General features: G+C 41.0%; 1 protein-coding gene across 1 annotated transcript in view; it reads left to right on the forward strand.

The window, feature by feature from the left end:
• LOC135481001 (netrin-1-like) overlaps nucleotides 1-19,255 on the forward strand; it is a 42,769-nt gene extending 23,514 nt beyond the window's left edge. Inside the window, exons 4-7 of the mRNA XM_064760935.1 lie at nucleotides 2,928-3,077; nucleotides 10,106-10,150; nucleotides 14,128-14,196; nucleotides 15,856-19,255. Coding sequence (XP_064617005.1) covers nucleotides 2,928-3,077; nucleotides 10,106-10,150; nucleotides 14,128-14,196; nucleotides 15,856-16,178 — 587 coding nt within the window. The 3' untranslated portion in view covers nucleotides 16,179-19,255. The remainder of the gene's footprint in view (nucleotides 1-2,927; nucleotides 3,078-10,105; nucleotides 10,151-14,127; nucleotides 14,197-15,855) is intronic.
• Nucleotides 19,256-20,806: the final 1,551 nt, after the last annotated feature.

Consider the following 20,806-nt stretch of genomic DNA (forward strand, 5'->3'; position numbering starts at 1 on the left):
GAAAATAAATAGCTAACCGTACCTGAGAAGTAGTCGCCTTTTAACGGTATCATGGGCAGCCGCAGAGGAGACAGGGTGGGGGATGAGCGTAGCCAATATCGTATCTCCAGTGGTGGGAGATACGCAGCTAATATCGTATCTCCAATGTTTGTAGGTACACAGCTGATATCGTATCTCCAGTGTTTGGAGGTACACAGCTAATATCGTATCTCCAATGTTTGTAGGTACACAGCTGATATCGTATCTCCAGTGTTTGGAGGTACACAGCTAATATCGTATCTCCAATGTTTGTAGGTACACAGCTGATATCGTATCTCCAGTGCTTGGAGGTACACAGCTAATATCGTATCTCCAATGTTTGTAGGTACACAGCTAATATCGTATCTCCAGTGCTGGGAGATACGCAGCTAATATCGTATCTCCAATGTTTGTAGGTACACAGCTGATATCGTATCTCCAGTGCTTGGAGGTACACAGCTAATAATAGTGCAACTACCACTTGAGTAATTGAAAACAATGATAAACTGTGTTGTCTCATTTTATCAAAGTAACGATTGGGAATACTCAACTGTATATTAAGCTACACATTGCCAATAGCTAGTCAGCAATGGGTGACAAATAAATAGCCTTCATATTCTCTTTCTTACGATCAGCTGGATGTGTAATTAGCATGAAAATATTAGTTTTAGAAACATCAAGAAGCTGAAATGTTTCGCGGCGCCTTGTCAAGTCTAAGGTCTACAAAATCTAACCCATTTACTGGGGAGAGAGTGTTAGCAGCGACAACTATCGCTCCCGTGGTAAAATCGCCGTGTGCTCGCCAATCTCCGCTCATAGGCTCGGTAAATGAGGAATTATTCTGCGGTAAGACAGCTATGTTTGTGCAGTATTGTACTTTTGGTGGAGACTGATACTCGCTGACAAGTCTCTAACATTTTGTTTTCGTGACTGGGCATCTCCTGACGCCATATTCACCATAGGTAATTCGCCGTCTATTTATGAAGGAGATGCGGAATGCTTCCTTAAGGACAGACCCGCCACCATTCACTCAGTCATCTCCCTTTCAAATCTCCACATCAAACGCCATGGCGACTTCTTACTGCTTTTTAACTGTAGAGGTTTGTCAAGAAAGGAAAATCTGTAAATTTAAACTGGTATCTATTTTCCGTGTGGTACTCTGGTTACCACCGCTCGCGACACAATGGGACGCAGACTATATGTAAAACTACTCTCCCTCTGATCTATTGACATATCTTTTACAAATTTGTAATATTAAACCGTTTTCGTTTCCAGCTCTATTACGCCCGTCTAATTACCGCTTTGGTTGCCGTCTTGAGGCACTTGCTACTCAGGCTGATCTCTGTCTGTAGGTATAGCAGTACCGCCCCACTCACGGGGCCAGTTACTCTCCACGACCTTTTGTTGTGCCCCGGCTTCTCCCTTTCTGTGGGCTCGGCGAGTTCTCGGGTTTTGTCTCCAAGGTGTCACACTTGTCGAGGCTCTGGTGACAGCAGCACCAGATAAACAGCCTCTTGGCACTTACAACCACACCTAACTGATTATCCTCCATTCAAACTGTCCCATGTTATGGCAGCCAAAGTTCACCGTGCAAATTAACCAAGTCTCATGATACAGCGTATAGTACACACCTACCACTCTTACAGCCCCCACTTGAGACGCACAGAAAACTTAAGAAAAGCTGTGAAATTTGTAATGCAAACAGTTGCATTACTTTCCTTTCATCCCATGTTCTTTATTTTGAGTTCATTTCGGGAAAACATGTCGGGAAAATGTCGCCTTTTGTCGTCGGAAGAACTTGTTATTTAACTTGTGAAACTTTGGCAAAATAACATAAACATTGAATTGAGTTAGATTTTTGTTCCCAGATTCATAACTACTCTATCTTATAATGCATACATTCAAACTGCTTTTGTCAAAGACCGGATCACATTGCTCCTGCTGTACAAAGAGCAAATAACAAGAGACGTATCCAGTTCACAATTCAGTCCGTCCACCGGTGAACTTGTTTTGTCTGCTTTCTAGCACTTTTTTATTCCTCAGTTATTTAAAACTTTAACTATTTTGGGCAGTGTTGATATGAGGAATAATAAATGTTTTATTGTTAATTCAATTTCCAAAATATATCTTACTGCCAACGATCGCAGTATCATTGCTGTTCTGGTTTTAATCTTGATTCTGTAGTCTTCTGGCTGTACCAGCGCCCCTGTTTATTACCCGAAAAAGGGGCTTCCCTGGTTCAGTTGGTTAGCGCTCTAGCGCGGCGTATTGACCCAGGAGCCTCTCACCAGTGCGACCGCTGTGAGTTCAAGTCCAGCTCATACTCGCTTCCTCTGCGGCCGAAAGTGGGAAGGTCTTGCAGCAACCAGCGGATGGTCATGGATTTCCCCGGGCTCTGCCCGGTTTCCTCCCACCGTAATGCTGGCGGCCGTCGTATAAGTGAAATATTCTTATACCATATTCTTATTTGAAAATGATACTTTTATGAACAGTTGCTACGAAATGCGATTTGAAATACCTATATTTATATTCGACCTGAAAATCTGTCACTGACTGCGAGAGAGAAATTTGAATCTGATTCCATGCCTGGAATATCGGCTGTTAATTCCTGCATCGCTGAAAAAGTGTTTACTGCTTCTCTCTTACATATCACCAGCTTTATTTGCTATTTATATATCAGTTCTTACATAATTATTCTGAACTGGTGCTATAAGTGGTTTTGGAAATGAAACTTACGGCTATTGATTTTGAAGTCCCGTGTATTTTTTACAAGTGGTTGACGGATGTCTGACTTAGATTAGATTATAACGTTGTATAGCTTGGTTAGAGTTCCTATGTCCCATATATGGGCGGGTTACTGTATCTCAGTTTGATCATTCATCAGTGTATGTTCTCTTGTCGTGTTACAGGCTGTGACTGTCATCCCGTGGGGGCGCTCGGCAAGACGTGCAACCAGACGACAGGTCAATGTCCATGTAAAGATGGCGTCACGGGACTTACCTGTAACAGGTGTGCGAAGGGTTACCAGCAGAGCAAGTCCGCCATCGCTCCATGTATAAGTAAGTCCACCCCTGTCCTTCCAACACTCGTCTCTCGTCTACTTTATTATTTCCATATGTTGGCTGTACCGTTTTACTTCGCTATGTAACTGTGTATCCTGTTTGGTTTGTAAGTGTAAAAAAAGTTCCATGTTTAACACTGTGAAAGTGTAGTCGGTTACACATCAGTCCAAGGTGCTTTTCTCGTTATAATTATATGTAAAAGAACCGAAAGTGAAAAAAGGCAAGTGCGAAGAACGTTCGCCAAAAATCCCTATGAAGATAACATGTTTTGTAATTACACATACTTTTGTTAGCTGAATGAGTTTTCTGTTGCACTGTAATTTGTCCCTAACACGATACTGTGCAGATATAGAATGAAGTGCTACCCCCAGGAAACTGTTTTAACATTGTATGTCTTACCCCTGGGCATGTCAACATGCTGTGAGCATGCTCAAAGGCCTTTAACATCTGTCATGATATTAGACAACCTATAGACTTGTACAGAAAACGAAAAGTTGCCAGATCTGAACAGGGCACCAGTATGGACTTCCACAGTCCATCTTAACCTTATTAATCGAGCACAGCATCAGATATTGCAATATGTTTAATAGGAAAAGGATGTCATGGGATATGATAATATCATGCAGGATGTCCAACAGGGATATGATATCATGTGGATAATGGAATATGACATAGGCACACGTAGGATAATGACATATATATTTGTTGAAAACTTTGAAGATTAATTTGAAAAATCAGCAGATTTACAAACGATGAAATTGAGCATTTTGGTAGATTACCATTGCCGTTAATTATTGATGCACGCGTGTTTTGATGGGTCAACGTTCATATCAAAGGACAACTTTTAGGTAGGAAATGGCTCAGTAAAAGACATGAAAAAGCGAAGATATCCTCATGAGGTAAAACGAAGAGAGACGCGTTCATTTGTAGAATACATTACCTTTGTTATAATGATGTACGATCGGCGCGTGAGCAGTCTGTTACAATCATTAACAATTTTCCGAAGACAACATTTGCTAACCTACTTGGGGAGTGAAAATGGAAATGCCAACAATGGCCGGAATTTTACAAAGTAAAGAGTGAACAGTTAAGGTTCCTGAATACGGTCCAAGTGTTATAGCAGAGCACAGGTGCAGTATGAGCAGGAGCCTCATGTGTGGAGGTCGTAGATCCGTCAGTGCCCCGCGGCTGATGTCTTCTTCACCTCCAGATAGCCCTCATCAGCAGTAGTTAGCGATGGGCCGATGGTAAAACCAGATCTGCTCACTCACCTAAATACCTCACAGCCACAAGATAGATGGGGTAAGGACAGTTTGGTTCATTACAGCTAGACATCAAAGTTCGCACAAGCCCAGGCCAGGGGATGTTTACCCTGTTTGAGGTCCAAATAAACAGAGAATGGAAACGGACAATGAAAAATAACTTGTGTTTGCGGAACTTCCTGCCGACTTACAGGGCCACCTGTTGGGAGAGTTTCACACTCCGTTTGCCCCGAGTCTAGCCTGCACACATGCCATTACACCTCCTTGTGTTTAAGTCCTTGCCTGCTGCTCTTTAACAGACATTTTGGCACAGTCTTTGTAGATGGCGAGATTGCACGATTCATCCACCAGAAACTGATGTTCCAGTATAACACAGATACTAATCGTCTGTACGCTGTTACTAAGGCATGAACATTTGGTTGTTGTATTGGCTCCTCTTTGTAACCACTAACCAGCGAGTTTCTCTTTGTTACTGTCTTCTGGCACAGCCGTCTCTGGGCACATTCTGATCTGGCACAATTTAGGCACAATCTGGTCTCCCAGCACTACGAACACAATCGCATGGCACAGTTTGCAACCCCACTCAAACACTCAACAGCTCACCTATTCAAACAGTTTCAGGAAAAATGTCAACGAAAAGCACGACGACTACTCCAGGAACTAAGGCCTATGTTACCGACGTCAAAGCCAAAAGTTAGTTCTTTTCTTCATTGGCATGGACTTTTTTTCAGATTTGCTGTGGAGAATGGCTTTTATCCTAACACACTCTTCTTATGAGATACAATGAAAATAGCTAGTGTATCCAACATCTGAAGTTTTTCCAGCAAATAGTGAAAATATATGTGTAGACTGATCTATGTGTTATTACCGCTTTCACGTTTCATTTGCTTTGAGTAGGGAGCGGTAATGCGTCACCTGTAACATGTTTACGCTGGTATGTTAATCGTGGAGCTATAATTGCCACCACAAAAGTAACTGGCACTTGTGTTTGAATGAAAAACGGTAGCCTTTTTTTGCTGGCTTTCTCACGCTGTATGGTAGAAGTTAGAAATCTTAATTTCCTTAAAATTTTTGTCTAAGATATTAATCGAACTATTTTTAAGTTTAAGGACGAGATAAACTGGAAAAATATTGGAACCTTAGTGCACATCAACAGCTTATAAAAATTTCTTCGAGACGAGGAGTTTTCCAAAGTGTGTTTTACATGAAAACCGTATTTCATGTTCTGATGAAGCCCTTTTCAGACTGTGATAGTTTTACAGAAGTTCTTTTCATGCAGTCATATCAAATCACATCGGGAAATATTGAATTTTTTTAATTCTATGAGAATGCTGGGTTGGATTGCTGGCCGGCTCTCGTGCCTTTGATAACTGCCTCTAGATTATCATCTGTATTTACTCTCTTCCGTACTCAAGCCCCGGGCCAGGTTTTCTACTTTAGAATGAGCCTCATACTTTCACGCCGTGTTTGACGCCATAGAAAAGGGTAATCTTCTCAAGACGCACCGGTCAACATCGACGGTCACAAGTTCACCGTAAAGAAACGGCGATCACCACGGAATATTCTCATCACAACTATCAGCTGTATTTATTGATCTTTGAGGAAAATCTATCACGAAAGACGTAAGAAAACCGACTATTGACACTGAGAAAAGTGATCATGGTTGCCTATTGACCCGTTGTAGCTATACCTCAGCGATAAGGTTCATTGCCACCACGCTGTCTGTCAGCAGCTAGAGATTAAGCGTTTTATCCAGCTTCTCTGGAACGTTCGGTGTGCATGTTCATCTGCAGACACATTTCCGACGAGCTGCATATATCGTCTTGTCTGTCTGATTTCATTAAATTGGCGTCATAGTTTGTCCACGAATCACTGCTATTTTCGAGTCGTGCCTGTGTTTTTAGCCTTTTTGTCTACAAACTATCATTTCTTCACCTTACAAGATACATTTGAGCTGATGCTTGGACAAATCTCCTACGCCTTCCTGTAGCCTTGCCTATAGTACCACGTGTGCTATAGAAGAGAATCAGACAATCCCGTTATCCCCACGTGATCACCATGGCGTGTCACAGTGGTTTCTCTATCACCAAGACCACAGGGAAACTTTTTCATCAAACTCTGTAAAGTTTGTTCTTTTTTCCTTGCATTGTCATGGGACCAAGCTGACCATCACACCTGAATTGAATTTTTTTCCCATCTCCAAGCCTTGGTAGCAGAGGGTAGCCTGGTCCAGTAGTGTGTTCCCCAGCATACCCACGGGCATTATACAGATTCCACACCGTCTTACAGTGTGAAAATATTTGCACGAGGTTTATAGGGCCACTAGCGGACTGTCATGATTTTGTGGAAAGACTTGGGGAACGCAATTCACTATTGAAACCCTTACAGGTGGGATGGATTCCGGTGTGTCATGCCTGAGCGATGCCACGGGGAAACAAGGGACCTGAGGCACGTCTGCGGAGGACCCAAGTGGAAAGGGGGTTATTTAACCCCCATCACACCTCAAACATCTCAAAACAACTAGAAAAGAAATGATTATTTACATTACTGCCATTTGCTGTAGAACATTTTCGGTTCTCTGGACATATTTTTTTCCGGATTTTTTAAAGAAATTCTCTATATTGTACAATGTTTCTTTATTCAGCTTTTCCTGCAATTTATCAAACAATGGAAGAGCATTTAAATTGTTTTAATTCTGACCACCGCCTCTCTCGTCTAATCAAGCTTATTATTAGCGTGGTATACCAAGAAATCAATATGAAATGCTATGACCTGACAATGAGTCGAATGAACGCAGAGAATGCCGTCCGTGAACTGCACGCATGCCTCAACTATTCTGCGTCATTTTGTCGAGTTCAGGTGTGAAATCGGGCGGCTACTTCAAAGCCTGCGGTAAATATTTGAGGATTTTCTCTCTGTGTTTTGCCAATTACCCAAACCCGCTTAACCAAACAGACTTGGGCATCCCCTCCATTCTTAGGGCTATCCAAGGGCTTGAAAAACCGCCGGTTATTTCCGTAAATTTTAGTATCTTCGCCACACATTGCGAGCTACTATGAGTTAAAGGACAAAATTAAGAACGTTAAAGGTAGAGACCAGCTTTTTGAAAAGAAACACCATCTGAAAGGCCATTTCACACTGATTCAGAATACGGTTTTCATGTTCTGTTTATATTTTTAGCAATAAAATGCAAAAAAGAGAGAACTAAAGAAATCTAGAACCTACAGAGGACTTTTTAGACAATATTGAACAAACTAAATCACGGTGACGTCACAGGTTCTTTCTTGTGTTAATCAGACCCTAGACCCTAGAGTGAAACCAGACCAACACGTAACCGCTAAAATACAGCCTCTTGTCAATTTACCTCGAGCAGTTAGGGTTTATCTCAACTGTTAACGCTTGCAGAGACAGCCCCTAACAGAATTAGCAAAAATATTCCAGTGATGTTACTTGCAATTACTTAGACATGACCGGTCTAGAAGACTATATTTTGAATCACAACCAACTGGTCTTCCACATGATGCATGCCTTATGTAGAGGTGCTCTGTTCTTTTAAGGGAATCTGCACAGATCTTTAAGTACCTTTTGTAATTTTCTAAGGGGTCAAAAAGTATCATCAAGTACAACTTGGTAAAGGAATATTTCCCCTGAAAATAAGCTGTTGCATTCCTTGTTATTTTGAGCGCCATGAAACGGTCGTAGGTTGTAATTTTCCTGTCGTGACGTATATACCAACGTATATGTGTATTTGATTCCTCTTCACCCAGTGATATTCAAAGTTGCCTCAGATAGGTTTGACCCACTAAGCACAAGGGCCGCTTATTTCGCCGATAATAATTACCATTAGGAAATCACATTAACAGCTATCATGAAGTGTTTTGGAGTTTTCAACGTCTGGTAATTAAACTACAATAGCTACAAGCGTCGGTGAATTGTTGATGGATATCCGTTGGTCATCGCCTAGAAGTGAGGCCCCATTCATTAGCCGCAATCGCCCACCATTGTGTCTTAGCCCTGACACAGAGTTAGGGAGATGAAATTTACATGGAAATAGCCGAGAAATCCCCTGACTCCTCCTGGTGTCTGGGTTGATGCCAGCAGCCCCTTTATCACTATATCCCAAAATTATTTACGCATCAACATGGAATTGCATCATTAGATAATGGCGCTTGTTTTCAGATAGTGAAAACATTCAGGCAACCAGATGACAGAAGCATAGTAAAACAGTAAACGTCTTGCTTTCTCCCTCAAATGGCTTTGAAAGGTTTTACCGGGCCTCAGTCTTTGATTAAAGAGCCAAAGCTCAACAATCTATAATCATTCTGAACGGTTCTATGGCGAAACCCAGTGTTAAAGAGAGTTTTACTTTCACAGCTGTATGTTGTTTTGGTCTTATCGATGTGAAGTAGCCAGCTGATGGTACAGTTTGTTAGGGTACGGCCTGGATCATGTTCTACATTTACACGCCGGAACACTCTCTTGTAGGAAAAACGACACTGCAATCTACCCTTGCCTCAATTTTGTTTCTTTCATGAGAGGTTTTAAAAACGATAGGATCTTCTGTAAACGGTGGCTAATGAACCATTCTCCTCAAGGTAAACACTTCCCTGAAAGTTCATCCTCTCCACGAAGGATGGCTTCGGTTCTCAACAAGACTCGTTTACTGCACAGAACATCTACGAGGATTTGTCGTCAAGGGCATTCCATACTGCTGATGTCAACGATGCCTTCATACTCACGACTTGAACCGTTTTTATGTGAGGTAGCAGGGTAACTTAAAAAATACACACTGCTGTGTTTCTGTTTTCTGTGATCCGAACCAACACTCTGCATGTGTGAGGAAAACAAATCGGATATGAGTCGTATAAGACTTAATTGGTGCAACAAAAACATTTATTTCTGTACAAAGGGCGGCCCCAGCTGTCTCAGAAAAAAGAGGTGTTTTAGAAAATGGAGACTTTGTGTAACAGTTGGAAATCCAGATGAGTAGCCGTATAGTCTAGGGGTTGGGTTGCTTGTTGACTGGGGTCACTACCTTGTCATCACCTTGACAACAGCTCCCGGGGGTCGTGGAGAGATTTGTGAAGGCATGTGACACAGTGCGACGGGACAGAGGGCAATTTATGGAAGGTTTAGACATGTCAATAATATAAGATTTACATTTAAATCACAATATATCTCTTAATTATGAATAAATGATTATGGCTCAACATCGGCAATTTTGATTATGGCTCAACATCGGCAATTTTGATTATGGCTCAACATCGGCAATTTTGATTATGGCTCAACATCGGCAATTTTGATTATGGCTCAACATCGGCAATTTTGATTATGGCTTAACATCGGCAATTTTGATTATGGCTCAACATCGGCAATTTTGATTATGGCTCAACATCGGCAATTTTGATTATGGCTCAACATCGGCAATTTTGATTATGGCTCAACATCGGCAATTTTGCAGCCATATCGTGGCGATCTCTTAATTATATATGTTCTTTGTACTTGAATCACAATGGTGAAAGTGGTGAAATCTGAAGAATCTAGATTAATGGCCAAAGCAACTCAATTCTACACTTTTATACATTTTTTATCAAAGATTTCACGACAACTAATCCTGGTTTTTCTACACTTTTTGATTTTTTTACCGAAGGGTTTACAAAGGCTATCAGGTATTTAAATCGTTAGCATGGGTGATTTATGAATCAGTGATATGCGCACACCTGTGTTCTGTACTAAACTATGTCCCTTTTTCTTATCTGGCAGAACTGCCTCAGGTGTCCACACCGAAGCCAAGTCGCAGACCATCAGGTGAGTTTTTACCTGCGGAAATTAACTGATTTTAAGTCAGAACGCAAATACGTCATAGCTGTTTTACAGTTTGTCATAATGGTTATGAAATATGCAAATAAATTCCAGGCGATGTAAGCAGTCACGCCTTTCATTCCGCCTGTCACTCCAGATGTTTGTAGCAGTTGACGTATAGTTATAATACTTTTGCACGGAACTTCTATCTTATCACCTGGAGCTATTATCAATAGAGTGCTGCACCCAGCTCAAGATGAAACTTACATCAGTATCTGATTTTTTATTGTCTCAATCAAATCCTCAGATGAGGTTTATTATTGTAACTTAATTGAGATTATGATAAGACAAGCAGATGTTCTTTGACATTGCGGTAGAGGTTTGAGACGTCAGGAGCGAAATGCACAAACTATTAGTGTGGCTAGTGTAATGTTTGTACGCGCTCAGCGTGATGGATGGGTTTTCGTCCTAGCAAATGATATGTTTAGATTTCCACCTAAAGGATAACCTAAGGTTGTGTCCGTCACTCAAACGAGAAGATCTAAAACGCCCAACCACCAGCCCGCACACAAACCTGTATTCAATCCAAACTGTTCACTTATACAAACGACAAAACTGTTTTATTTCAATTCATCCAGGCAAGCTGCCTACGTTTTACTACGTTTTATATCCGTGGGAATAAGCTGCGATGAATTTACCTTGGGCCGCGGTTTTACAATCGAGGAGACCACCTGCGAATTACAAATGGGTTTTATTCGTGCTGTTGCCCGCACATCGCCAGTGCGGTGCTAGAATTTCCCCCTGTTCTTTTTGGCTAGTATTCTTTAGGGCACATATCCCCTTCAGGTCTCATTGTTATTGCGATTTATTCAGAACAGTCTGGATTGAATGTGGATTTGACTGACTCATTAAGATGGCTATTTGGCTGTATACTTGTGACAGAGGGAGTAGTTACTGTACACAGTTTCTTGGTGTCGAGTCCGGAGGCCAGGCAGGATATAGGTTCTGCTGTTTAAACAGTGGCTTGGTGCTAAGTTCGTCAGTGTAAACCTGTCGAAAGTCCATTCATTCGCTAGCATCTTTTGACACCTTCCTTTAGCTCACAGAGACACCCGCTCTGGATAGTTTATACTATAAACTCAATTGATAAAACCTAATGGGAGAGTCTGTTTTACACCTGACAATTTAACTACAGAACTGTTCCCTGCACACCTGGCTAGATATTGTCTTGTACAGTACAAATAACATTCTCAGGTAAATCTACAAAGCATTATTAGGTATATCAAGTAAAAATGGTAGGTTCTTCACAGGTACATCCACTAGCCATCCCAGATATACTGTGATACCGCCACGGGTACATTTTGTGACCATCACAGGTACATCCAATGGCCATCCCGAATATTTTGTGATACCGTCGCGGGTACATTTTGTGACCATCACAGGTACATCCAATGGCCATCCCGAATATTTTGTGATACCGTCGCGGGTACATTTTGTGACCATCACAGGTACATCTATTAAACATCCATACATAATCTGGCAATCGTTAGTGACAGGTTATTCGCACAGGTACACCCACTAATACATCTGAAAATAATTATGGGTACGATCCCACATTCCTTTTGTATGAAAAAATCAGTAATATGGTTAGTCATTTTTCGTCAGCAAATACTCGGTTATCTATGAGCACAGATAGCTAAGTGGCTTTATTCGGTCTCTTCACGGGCTCCTTCATTCAAAATTCTAAATAGTGGGATGGCATATTTCAAATACAATTTAAACCATTGAAATCAATTTTTAGAAAATAACTACAAAAATTGACATTTTGTTTCCTTGCGAAAAAGTAAAACATAAAAATAAATACTTTATGGAAACTGATCCGCTGATAGATCAATAATTAGAGTTGGTTAGGAGAGAGGTTCAGAAAACATTCGCTGGATTTCAGGGATGTTCCTTTTTTAATTTCACAGAACACTCACAGTTTTGGTCGACCTGTTGCAAATGTCGTTTCCATAATACATAATAGTACCTGCGGCCACTGTTGCAAATGTCGTTTGTATAACACATAATACCACTGGGGCCACTTTCAGAAAGATGGCGTACTTGTACGATATCGCACATAGAGAACAATGGTTCGTTAACAGTGACGTACAAAATATCGTAAGACAAATGCACGATAAAACTGTCGTACGCTGCTTTGTGAAACTGGGCCCCGTACTTTATGTTGTCCTCTAGAACGTATACATTGTGTCACTGGTGGCTGGACAGAAAAATGGTTACTGTCTGAAGCCAGGTGTGATGGCGGTAGAGCAAGTGACAGACGGGCTGTACAAGGAGACAACACGATTGTGTTTTCTGTCTAGACTCACATAAAGACTGTGTTCTCCCGAGTGTCAAAACTATAAAGGGATTAGTCAGATGAAGTGGACATCTTAGATAACACAAGACTGACAGACGACCCAGGCCAAAAATTGTGGAAATATATATACAGTAAACTGTCAATATAGATATTATCTTTACGTGAAATGACACCAGAACTTGCGATGATTGGCAGCTCGTGACTTTTTCAGCGTATACAGCTGATACACACCAGAAATCAACCGCTGTCGTCTAACTGGTATACTTCACTACCGGATACGCTCTTTAAAGATGAAGATGAAATTTCAGCACTATAATATATAATTTAAATAACACTAGACGCCGGTTGTGTTATGACGAAGGGCCCATTCAATTTATTTGATTATTGGACTTTCAGATGTTTGTGATCGGTATAAAATCTCAACTTATGGAAGTAAAACTGGCTTTAAATTAAAGGAAAAGACCAAATGTCCCAAACGCTTTGTCAGAGGTATGTTAGGCTCAATGAAAAACATTACTTCCTTCTTACTATGCTCTTTATTTGACCACCCCACCGAGTAAACGAATGATTGTGACACACCGCAACATTCTTGATGAGACCAATTGTATTTTAGCTGTTTAGAACCTACTGGCGTGTATTGAAACACGTCAACAGCCACGGACTAAGGGATGTATGAGAACCAATGTTATGTACATAAACGGAAGGTGTTGAAACGCAAGTGACGCTGTAAGCACCAATGTTAGTCCATGGACAGAATTTTATTTTGTCAACTTTCACCTTCGTTTTATAACTACAATGATCAGAGTGTTTTGCAAGCGCTAATCTGTAGTCTTTTCTTTTAATAACCACGGGTTAGGCTTGGTATAAGCATCGTTGTTAGTCTCATCACAGTGATGCCTATGTACATACAGAGACGATTAAACACGTGTTTCATTAAAGCGAGAATTGAGGAATTTGACCTTGCCTAGACTCTTTCTTCCAGACATTTTTGGAGAGTGATATTTCTTTTTCTAATATGGATACGGTCATATTTACGTACGTTTTTGACAACAGTAACGAGGACGTAACAGCCGATGTCTTTTTCTCAGCTGACCACTCAGAAAGGTCAATCAGCTCACGGATACCCTCAAGTTGTGGTCAAAGAAAGACATAAAGATCGCCGTTAGGAAGTGGGCACTGGGGGGATGGCTCTATTGATCGGGCTAAAACACACTTCACAAAATAGAGTATAACATGTCAATTTTCCACGTCCTGCACCGATCATTTGGCAGTTTTCCGCCTGGCTAACCATAAGGAATGAAACCTGGTGTGATATTGGTGCTGTGTTAAGTGGATGGCAGACTGCTTTGTAGCCCCAGCGTCTGATCGGATAGAAACTGCGTGGCTGTAATCCAGCGAGCTGCTGACAGACGTGTGTAACTCATGTACCAATACACCAGCCTGTCTGTCCGCTCCTCATTACCTATAACGATAACATAGAGATGAGCCCAGTGCATTCACTTATCTCTTCGTCTCTCAGAATTGGAGGCACAATAATGAAATCATGGTAGAGCCCAATATAGACTGTCCTACTTCTTCTTCAACACTCCGGACTGATAAACATTTCTTTCTTCGTTCTTTTCAGGTGATTGCGACAAATGCAAATCAAAATCCAGAAAAATCAAATTTAAGAAGTATTGCAAGAGAGATTTTGGTAAGTACATGTATTGGTATATATGTGATTACTTAATTTATTGTAAAACTGAACACAAATTTTGTTTTGGATATTCAGAATTTCAACACAAACACAGTGGCATATGATTTTGATCACGAAAACTTTTATACAAATCGACTAAATGTGTATGATCATGAATATTTATGTATAATTTTATTTCAGCTTCCACTGGTAATGTTTTTTCATTTTATTTTCCATCTTGTATGAATTTTTTTCTGAGAATGGATCAAATTTTCTTAAATTTTCTCATATTTGTTGTTCATGAGACTTAAAATATTGGAAAAAATCAACTGTAGGTTTCCAAAGAGTATTTATGTTTAATTACATTTGAACTTCCTCTGGTATTCCTTTTTCATATTATTTTCCGAGAATGAACGATTATGAATATTTTCGGAGAAATATCAAATTTTCTTAAATTTTGAAACAAGGCTAAATTTGAAAGTCACCAGGTCTTGGTTATCTGTGACCTTCTGACAACTGTTACAATTATTATTATAGTCTTCACTCTTGTATATGGAAACATTTCTCAAGCCTTCATGTACATATCTGTGTCATGCGAAGCTTGTTTGTAAGTCAAGTGCTGTAATATAGATGTATGAACACCTAGTTGGCGTGCACGGCTATACCCTATGTGGGCATTATAGATTATTCGATACCCTTGTTGATTTGATTCAGTCATGCTGGCCTGCTGTCTCTTATAGAGTTTTCGGTAAAATGAGATTTTAAGTTAAGGTATTCGAGAAGTTTCCCACCTATCAGTTGCATTATCTTTTTTCACAGTCACTTTTCTGGAGCTGTGAGTGCTGTACAATAACCTTTAGCAGGGAACGTGAGCAGTACATAGGCACGCTAAATCCTTCCTACACTGAAATACGACGTCAATTTGGCAAGCGTGCTAATTGTGTCGCTGGACTAGAAGGGGCTCCCCGGCAGGCGCGCACGTCTCTCTCCCTGCCATGTGTACAGGTCGGGGGTTGGACACCGGCAGCTAATTCCCCACCCTCGGGCCTGCTTACACTCTAATATTTTGTGAATTTCTCGAATATCGTTTGTTAAAGCCGAGTCTTATGACACGGGCTGGAGTGTCTGTGTATTTTAAATCCCACCAGATTCTTGCTTGACAGTCTTCAAATCTAGTTGTATTTGTTTAATGTCTCCAGGGCATTGTGCGATCACATGTCTTATCCAGCGGCCTTGTCTGCGACATAATCCCTGCTCAACACAGTTGATCCTGACTGTCAGAGTAAGGGCCCATCATCACCTTGTCTTGTCGGATTCTGTCTGCGTTCAACAGAACTACCTAGGAGCGGCTAACACAGCCGGTTTCTCCTGTGTGCGCGCGCTATTTAATACCACAACACGATAAATGACTGATAACAATTCTTATAAAGGGAAATCCCTTAAGTTAGTTTTGTGCAAGGTATTCGCAATAAGAACAAACCAATCAAGCACAGGTTTCATTTGCCAATGAACACCTTTCCGAGAATTAACTTCAGTACACCGTTTTCAATTCAGAACCATTGCGGCCTAATTAACGTATCTTCTGGAACTGTTGTTGTTGTTGTCCTTATATGGCATCATTCCTTTAATATTCGTGTCGCACACAAATATACTAATATGTCTCTCCTTTACTTTCAGCCATACAAGCCCAAGTTCTCTCCCGAGAAAATGTAGACGATTGGGTAAAATTCACCATTAACGTCCTGAGCATGTACAAAAGGGGTCAACAAAGAGTGAGAAGAGGAGAGACCTATTTGTGGGTGCCGCAAAAAGATTTGGCTTGCAAGTGTCCGAAAATTCGCCTGAGTCGACGGTATCTGATCGTAGGGAAATACTACCGGAATGATCACAGAACGGGATTTATCGTGGACCGTAAGAGCATAGTGATCCGATGGCGGGACCAGTGGCAAAGACGCCTCCGGAAGTTTGGCAAGAGGGAACGTAGAGGTCGCTGTCGATAGGCTACAACACCAGAAGCAGAATCTTTGTGTCCCTGACATCCCAGAATGAAAAATTGCGAGATAGAGGCCAAGTCACGTGGTCTTTGGGTTGTTTAAGTGCTTTCTTGCTGACAAAATACCTCAATGTGACGGAAGACCAAGATATATCTATATATGTTGTACTATTTATAATGTGGACGATCCTAGAGATCGAGGACATAGATTTGAAGATCGACGCGTTCTGCACACGATAACGGATAAACAACTGCGTGTGACTAAACGCGGACTTGGCCGAGAGCCATTGCCAGGAAACTTGTTACAAAACAGTCCTGTTAAAATAATACTCAATGTAGGTTCACTAGATTAGACTTAGTGGCGAGAGGAATGGGCGCCTCCTGGCAAAAGCCGACGCGGTGTCAGCTCCCTTGCCGCTATACTTGTCCATCGTCAGCCTGTGATCAGGTTCAGTGTAGATAACGGTACAGATTGACTATTTCACATCAGAACTAATTCTAGGCCGAATTTCAGCGTCTTATCGACGTTAATAAGAGGCCACATTGTGGAGGAACGCCCGTCAGCGCCAGTGTGGGAGTTGACTGGGTGCATATGCTATAAGGCCTAAACGTCTATAGGTGCACACATTTAACAACTGTCAACCGAAATAGTGGTGTACAAACTTAGGCAACGCTTTCTGTACACGGCTGTACAGCCGCCAGGAACGTGTAGGGTGTGATACATACCACGCAGCTGTACATCTCATGTTATGTCAATTTCAGTGTAGACATGTGCTGGGATATGCGATGATATATGATTTAACCGGAATGAACAGGCATCTGAATGAACTTGGTGGGCGAAGGGGAGATTTTATAAGTAACTGTGAGCGAATCTGAAACCCCTGACTACGTGTACCCCGTTATAACTAGGAGATAGGAAAAGATTAGTTGTGGCCCTGTCGTAAAAAAGGTCTTGTCGCTATTCATTAATTATTCTCCCAGTGAGAGTAGTTTGTTTTCAGAAGTGAAGCATTCTCTTATTCTAACCTCTTTACGGTTGTTGTATAGAATTTACGAAGGAGAAAGGTGTGCAACATTCTTATGCCTGTTGCAGATGTATATTATGCACGGTGAACTGGTAGCCGTCAGTGATGTGTTCACACAAAACACGCGCAAGTCAAATGTGTCTACACAAAACACGCGCAAGTCAAATGTGTCTACACAAGACATGCGCAAGTCAAATGTGTCTACACCAGACATGCGCAAGTCAAATGTGTCTACACAGGACACGCGAGGGTCAAGTGTGTTCACACAAGACACGCGCCGGTCAAATTTGTTCACGAAAAACACGCACATACCCAAAGTGTTCACACAAGACACGCGAAAACTAAATATGTGACCAAATTCAAATGCCACATTACAAAATGGCAACGCAAGGATGGCACATCTTTTGATTATAAACAACTTAAGATTATAACTTCGTTCTGAACATTCATTTCTCTAGCTGAAATGAATGTGTACATGATTGTGGCTTCATTTTGAGTGCAACAATGTCCTCAAGGTGAAGAGAATGTTTGGACGTTGTTAGAGTAGGCGCCTATGCCGTCTGTCTGAGTGCAGCAATGTCCTCTGAGTTAGCAAAATGTTTGGACGTTGTTAGAGCCGGCCCCTATGCCATCTTTCTGAGTGCAGCAATGTCCTTTGGGTAAGCAAAATGTTTGGACGTTGTTAGAGCCGGCCCCTATGCCATCTTTCTGAGTGCAGCAATGTCCTCTGGGTAAGCAAAATGTTTGGACGTTGTTAGAGTAGGCCCCTATGCCGTCTGTCTGAGTGCAGCCTCTAGCTGAACTAAATGCTAAGCGATTGTCACATAATAATTTCGTACTGATTGTAGAAGTTGTTCACATTGGCGATACATTGGTATATAATTTTTGTACACTGTTTCCTAAAACAGTCGTTGCGCGCCTGTAATGACGACGTACAGCTTTATTGTGGCCAGAACTTGTGGCGTTTCTTGTGGCCTGACTTAAGGACACGTGAAGAAAAACACAGCGCGTCATTGGCTACTGGCTCTAGAGAGCAGCGCGCGATGTGTACGTTGTATTGTCACTGGCTGCTGCCTCTAACAGCTGACGTGTAAGCAGCGCGCGTTGTGTACGTTGTATTGTCACTGGCTGCTGCCTCTAACAGTTGACGTGTAAGCAGCGCGCGTTGTATACGCTCTAACAGCTGACGTGTAAGCAGCGTGCGTTGTATACGTTGTATCGTCACTGGCTACTGGCTCTAACAGCTGACGTGTAATCAGTGCCGATTGTTTGAGAGAAAAAAACACGTTGGAATTAAAACGAGATTGTCGTTAGAGTTAGGTTGTAACTTGGTAAGTTCGCCTCAAAGCGGTGAGTGTTATAAAATGACTTCTATTATACATTTGTCATGGCGAGATTTATGTTAAAGCCTTGAAGTGAGTCATTCTCGCCTAGTGACTACTGAAAAGCATCATCACTGCATATTTACACTGCCCAGTCACTAGTGTATATGATGTATCTGGTGGGATCTGTCCAGTCTACCAGGCTCCGTCTTATACTCCAGGAATGTTGGATAGTCCGTTAAGTCCGACACGAGCTATAAATGGTCCGCCAGAGCTGGGCATAGACAGTTATTACTATTAAGCGTTCAGGAGTTCGATTATTAACATTCACGGATGTACATATTTACATAATTAATTATATATATATGATTATATAAATACATGTTCAATATTAGTTTGTATATGACACAATGAGGAGTTAATTCGACGGACAGACTCTTAGTCCCGGAAACTGAGCATTGATACAGAGCGTATAGCGGGACAGTTAGTCCCGGAAACTGAGCATTGATACAGAGCGTATAGCGGGACAGTTTAGTCTGTGGCGTATATGGATTTGTGAACAGGTCTTCGTATTCGATGTTGTTGTTGTAACCCGTCTGTAAACACTCCAAAAGCTGAAGTTTCCCTAAATTAATGTGTATATTTATGTTTTATCCTCTGCTCCTGGTTAAGCTATATGATCTCTCAACTGACTGTAAGCAAAGACATAATCTACCGTTCTAATAAAATACAACACTTGTGCTACATGGTTATTCCTGTTTTAATTGCTAGGTAAATTCTTTTAACAGGTTGCTTGGCAAAATTATTGGATAGCTGTTAGGAAAGAAACATTGACAACAGCTATTGGGCAAACATTATGTTGATATTGATGTCAAATCCCTTAAAATAATTTTCAAACGTGATAAAAAAAAATTGCCAAACTTGTTAATAAAATTTTCAAATGTGTAGAAAATAATTACCAAAACCCGGAAACAAGTATCTGTAATACGTTGAAGCAAACCTGTAGGTGGAATAGTTTTTCATCTGACTGATGTCCTGAGTATATATATATATATATATATATATATATATATATATATATATATATATATATATATATATATATCCTTTATAGGCTTATTATAAGAAGTACGTAGCATATTACACGTATCTATTCTCTGACATCTGACTTTCACAAGGAAACCATGACCAATAAATAGCATACCTGGTCATGCTAAATTTGTGCAAACGTTAAAGTAAATAAAAAAATTATACATTTTAATCCCATTAACAAATTTACAGCAAAGCCTGCTACATTTCAGATTAGTTTGGTGTTAGCGTACAGTCTTCTTTCTTTCACTGCGGGAAATTGAAATCAATCAATCCCAGTCGATCACAATATAATATCTTTCCACGAGAAAACAAAAACGAATGGACTGGATGTCAGCATTTTGTGTTTAATTATACAAGTGCACAAGTTATACAAGGAAACAAGCCTGAGGAGAGGTTCGTGTTGAGGCAAATTTGTAGTAGGTTGATCAAGTGGAGGTTTTAAATAAAAGTGCAAGTTACTAGTATATAAGAAGTTTGTATTTATCTAACTATGAAGAAGTTATCTGTGCCTTTCTTCTCACTGTTTCAAGCACGACCGAGATCAGATCAAAGCTGAGCGATTTGTACGGCTTTAATCATGTCAGCCACAAGAGACAAACGGTAACAAATGAAAGGCAAATATTGGTGAAGAGTTGAGTTATGACAGTCACACCTCAGGATAATGTCTACATCAGTCCTTACTTATTCGATTGGTGATATGGAAGGTAAGCAATGTGGAGGCCTGTAGAGATAAGGCACGGAGGCCTATTCCCGCCTAAGGCAATACCGGCAGTCACCCCGCGTTCTAGCGGCAGTTGTAAGGGTCAACCTCCCAGGTCCTAATCAGTCCTTTGTGGCCAAGGGCGTCATACCAACACGTCCTGTTTGTTAAGCATAATTCCAGTGGTGTCAATCAAACAATCGGCTATTTGAGGGATTATCAATCACCTGCCAAATGCCCCAACACCTTCATGTCTCAAGCCCCTGTCAAATGGTCAAATACTTTATCAAATTCATATATTTCCCAGCCGGAATGAGTTTTCCGCCGGCGGGGTATTTACTGGTGTATAAGATGACGTTCTGTGCGGGCAGAAATCCGACCGAAGCGATACAGCGATATAACCATATCGGGTTAACTACTTACTGTAGAGGCAGACAAAATTCTCATCAGAGTACTATTCAGTACCCGATTATGTTGAGATATTAAACCACTGACA

The sequence above is a fragment of the Liolophura sinensis genome, chromosome 1 (genome assembly GCF_032854445.1).
Source record: "Liolophura sinensis isolate JHLJ2023 chromosome 1, CUHK_Ljap_v2, whole genome shotgun sequence".
NCBI lineage: Eukaryota > Metazoa > Mollusca > Polyplacophora > Chitonida > Chitonidae > Liolophura > Liolophura sinensis.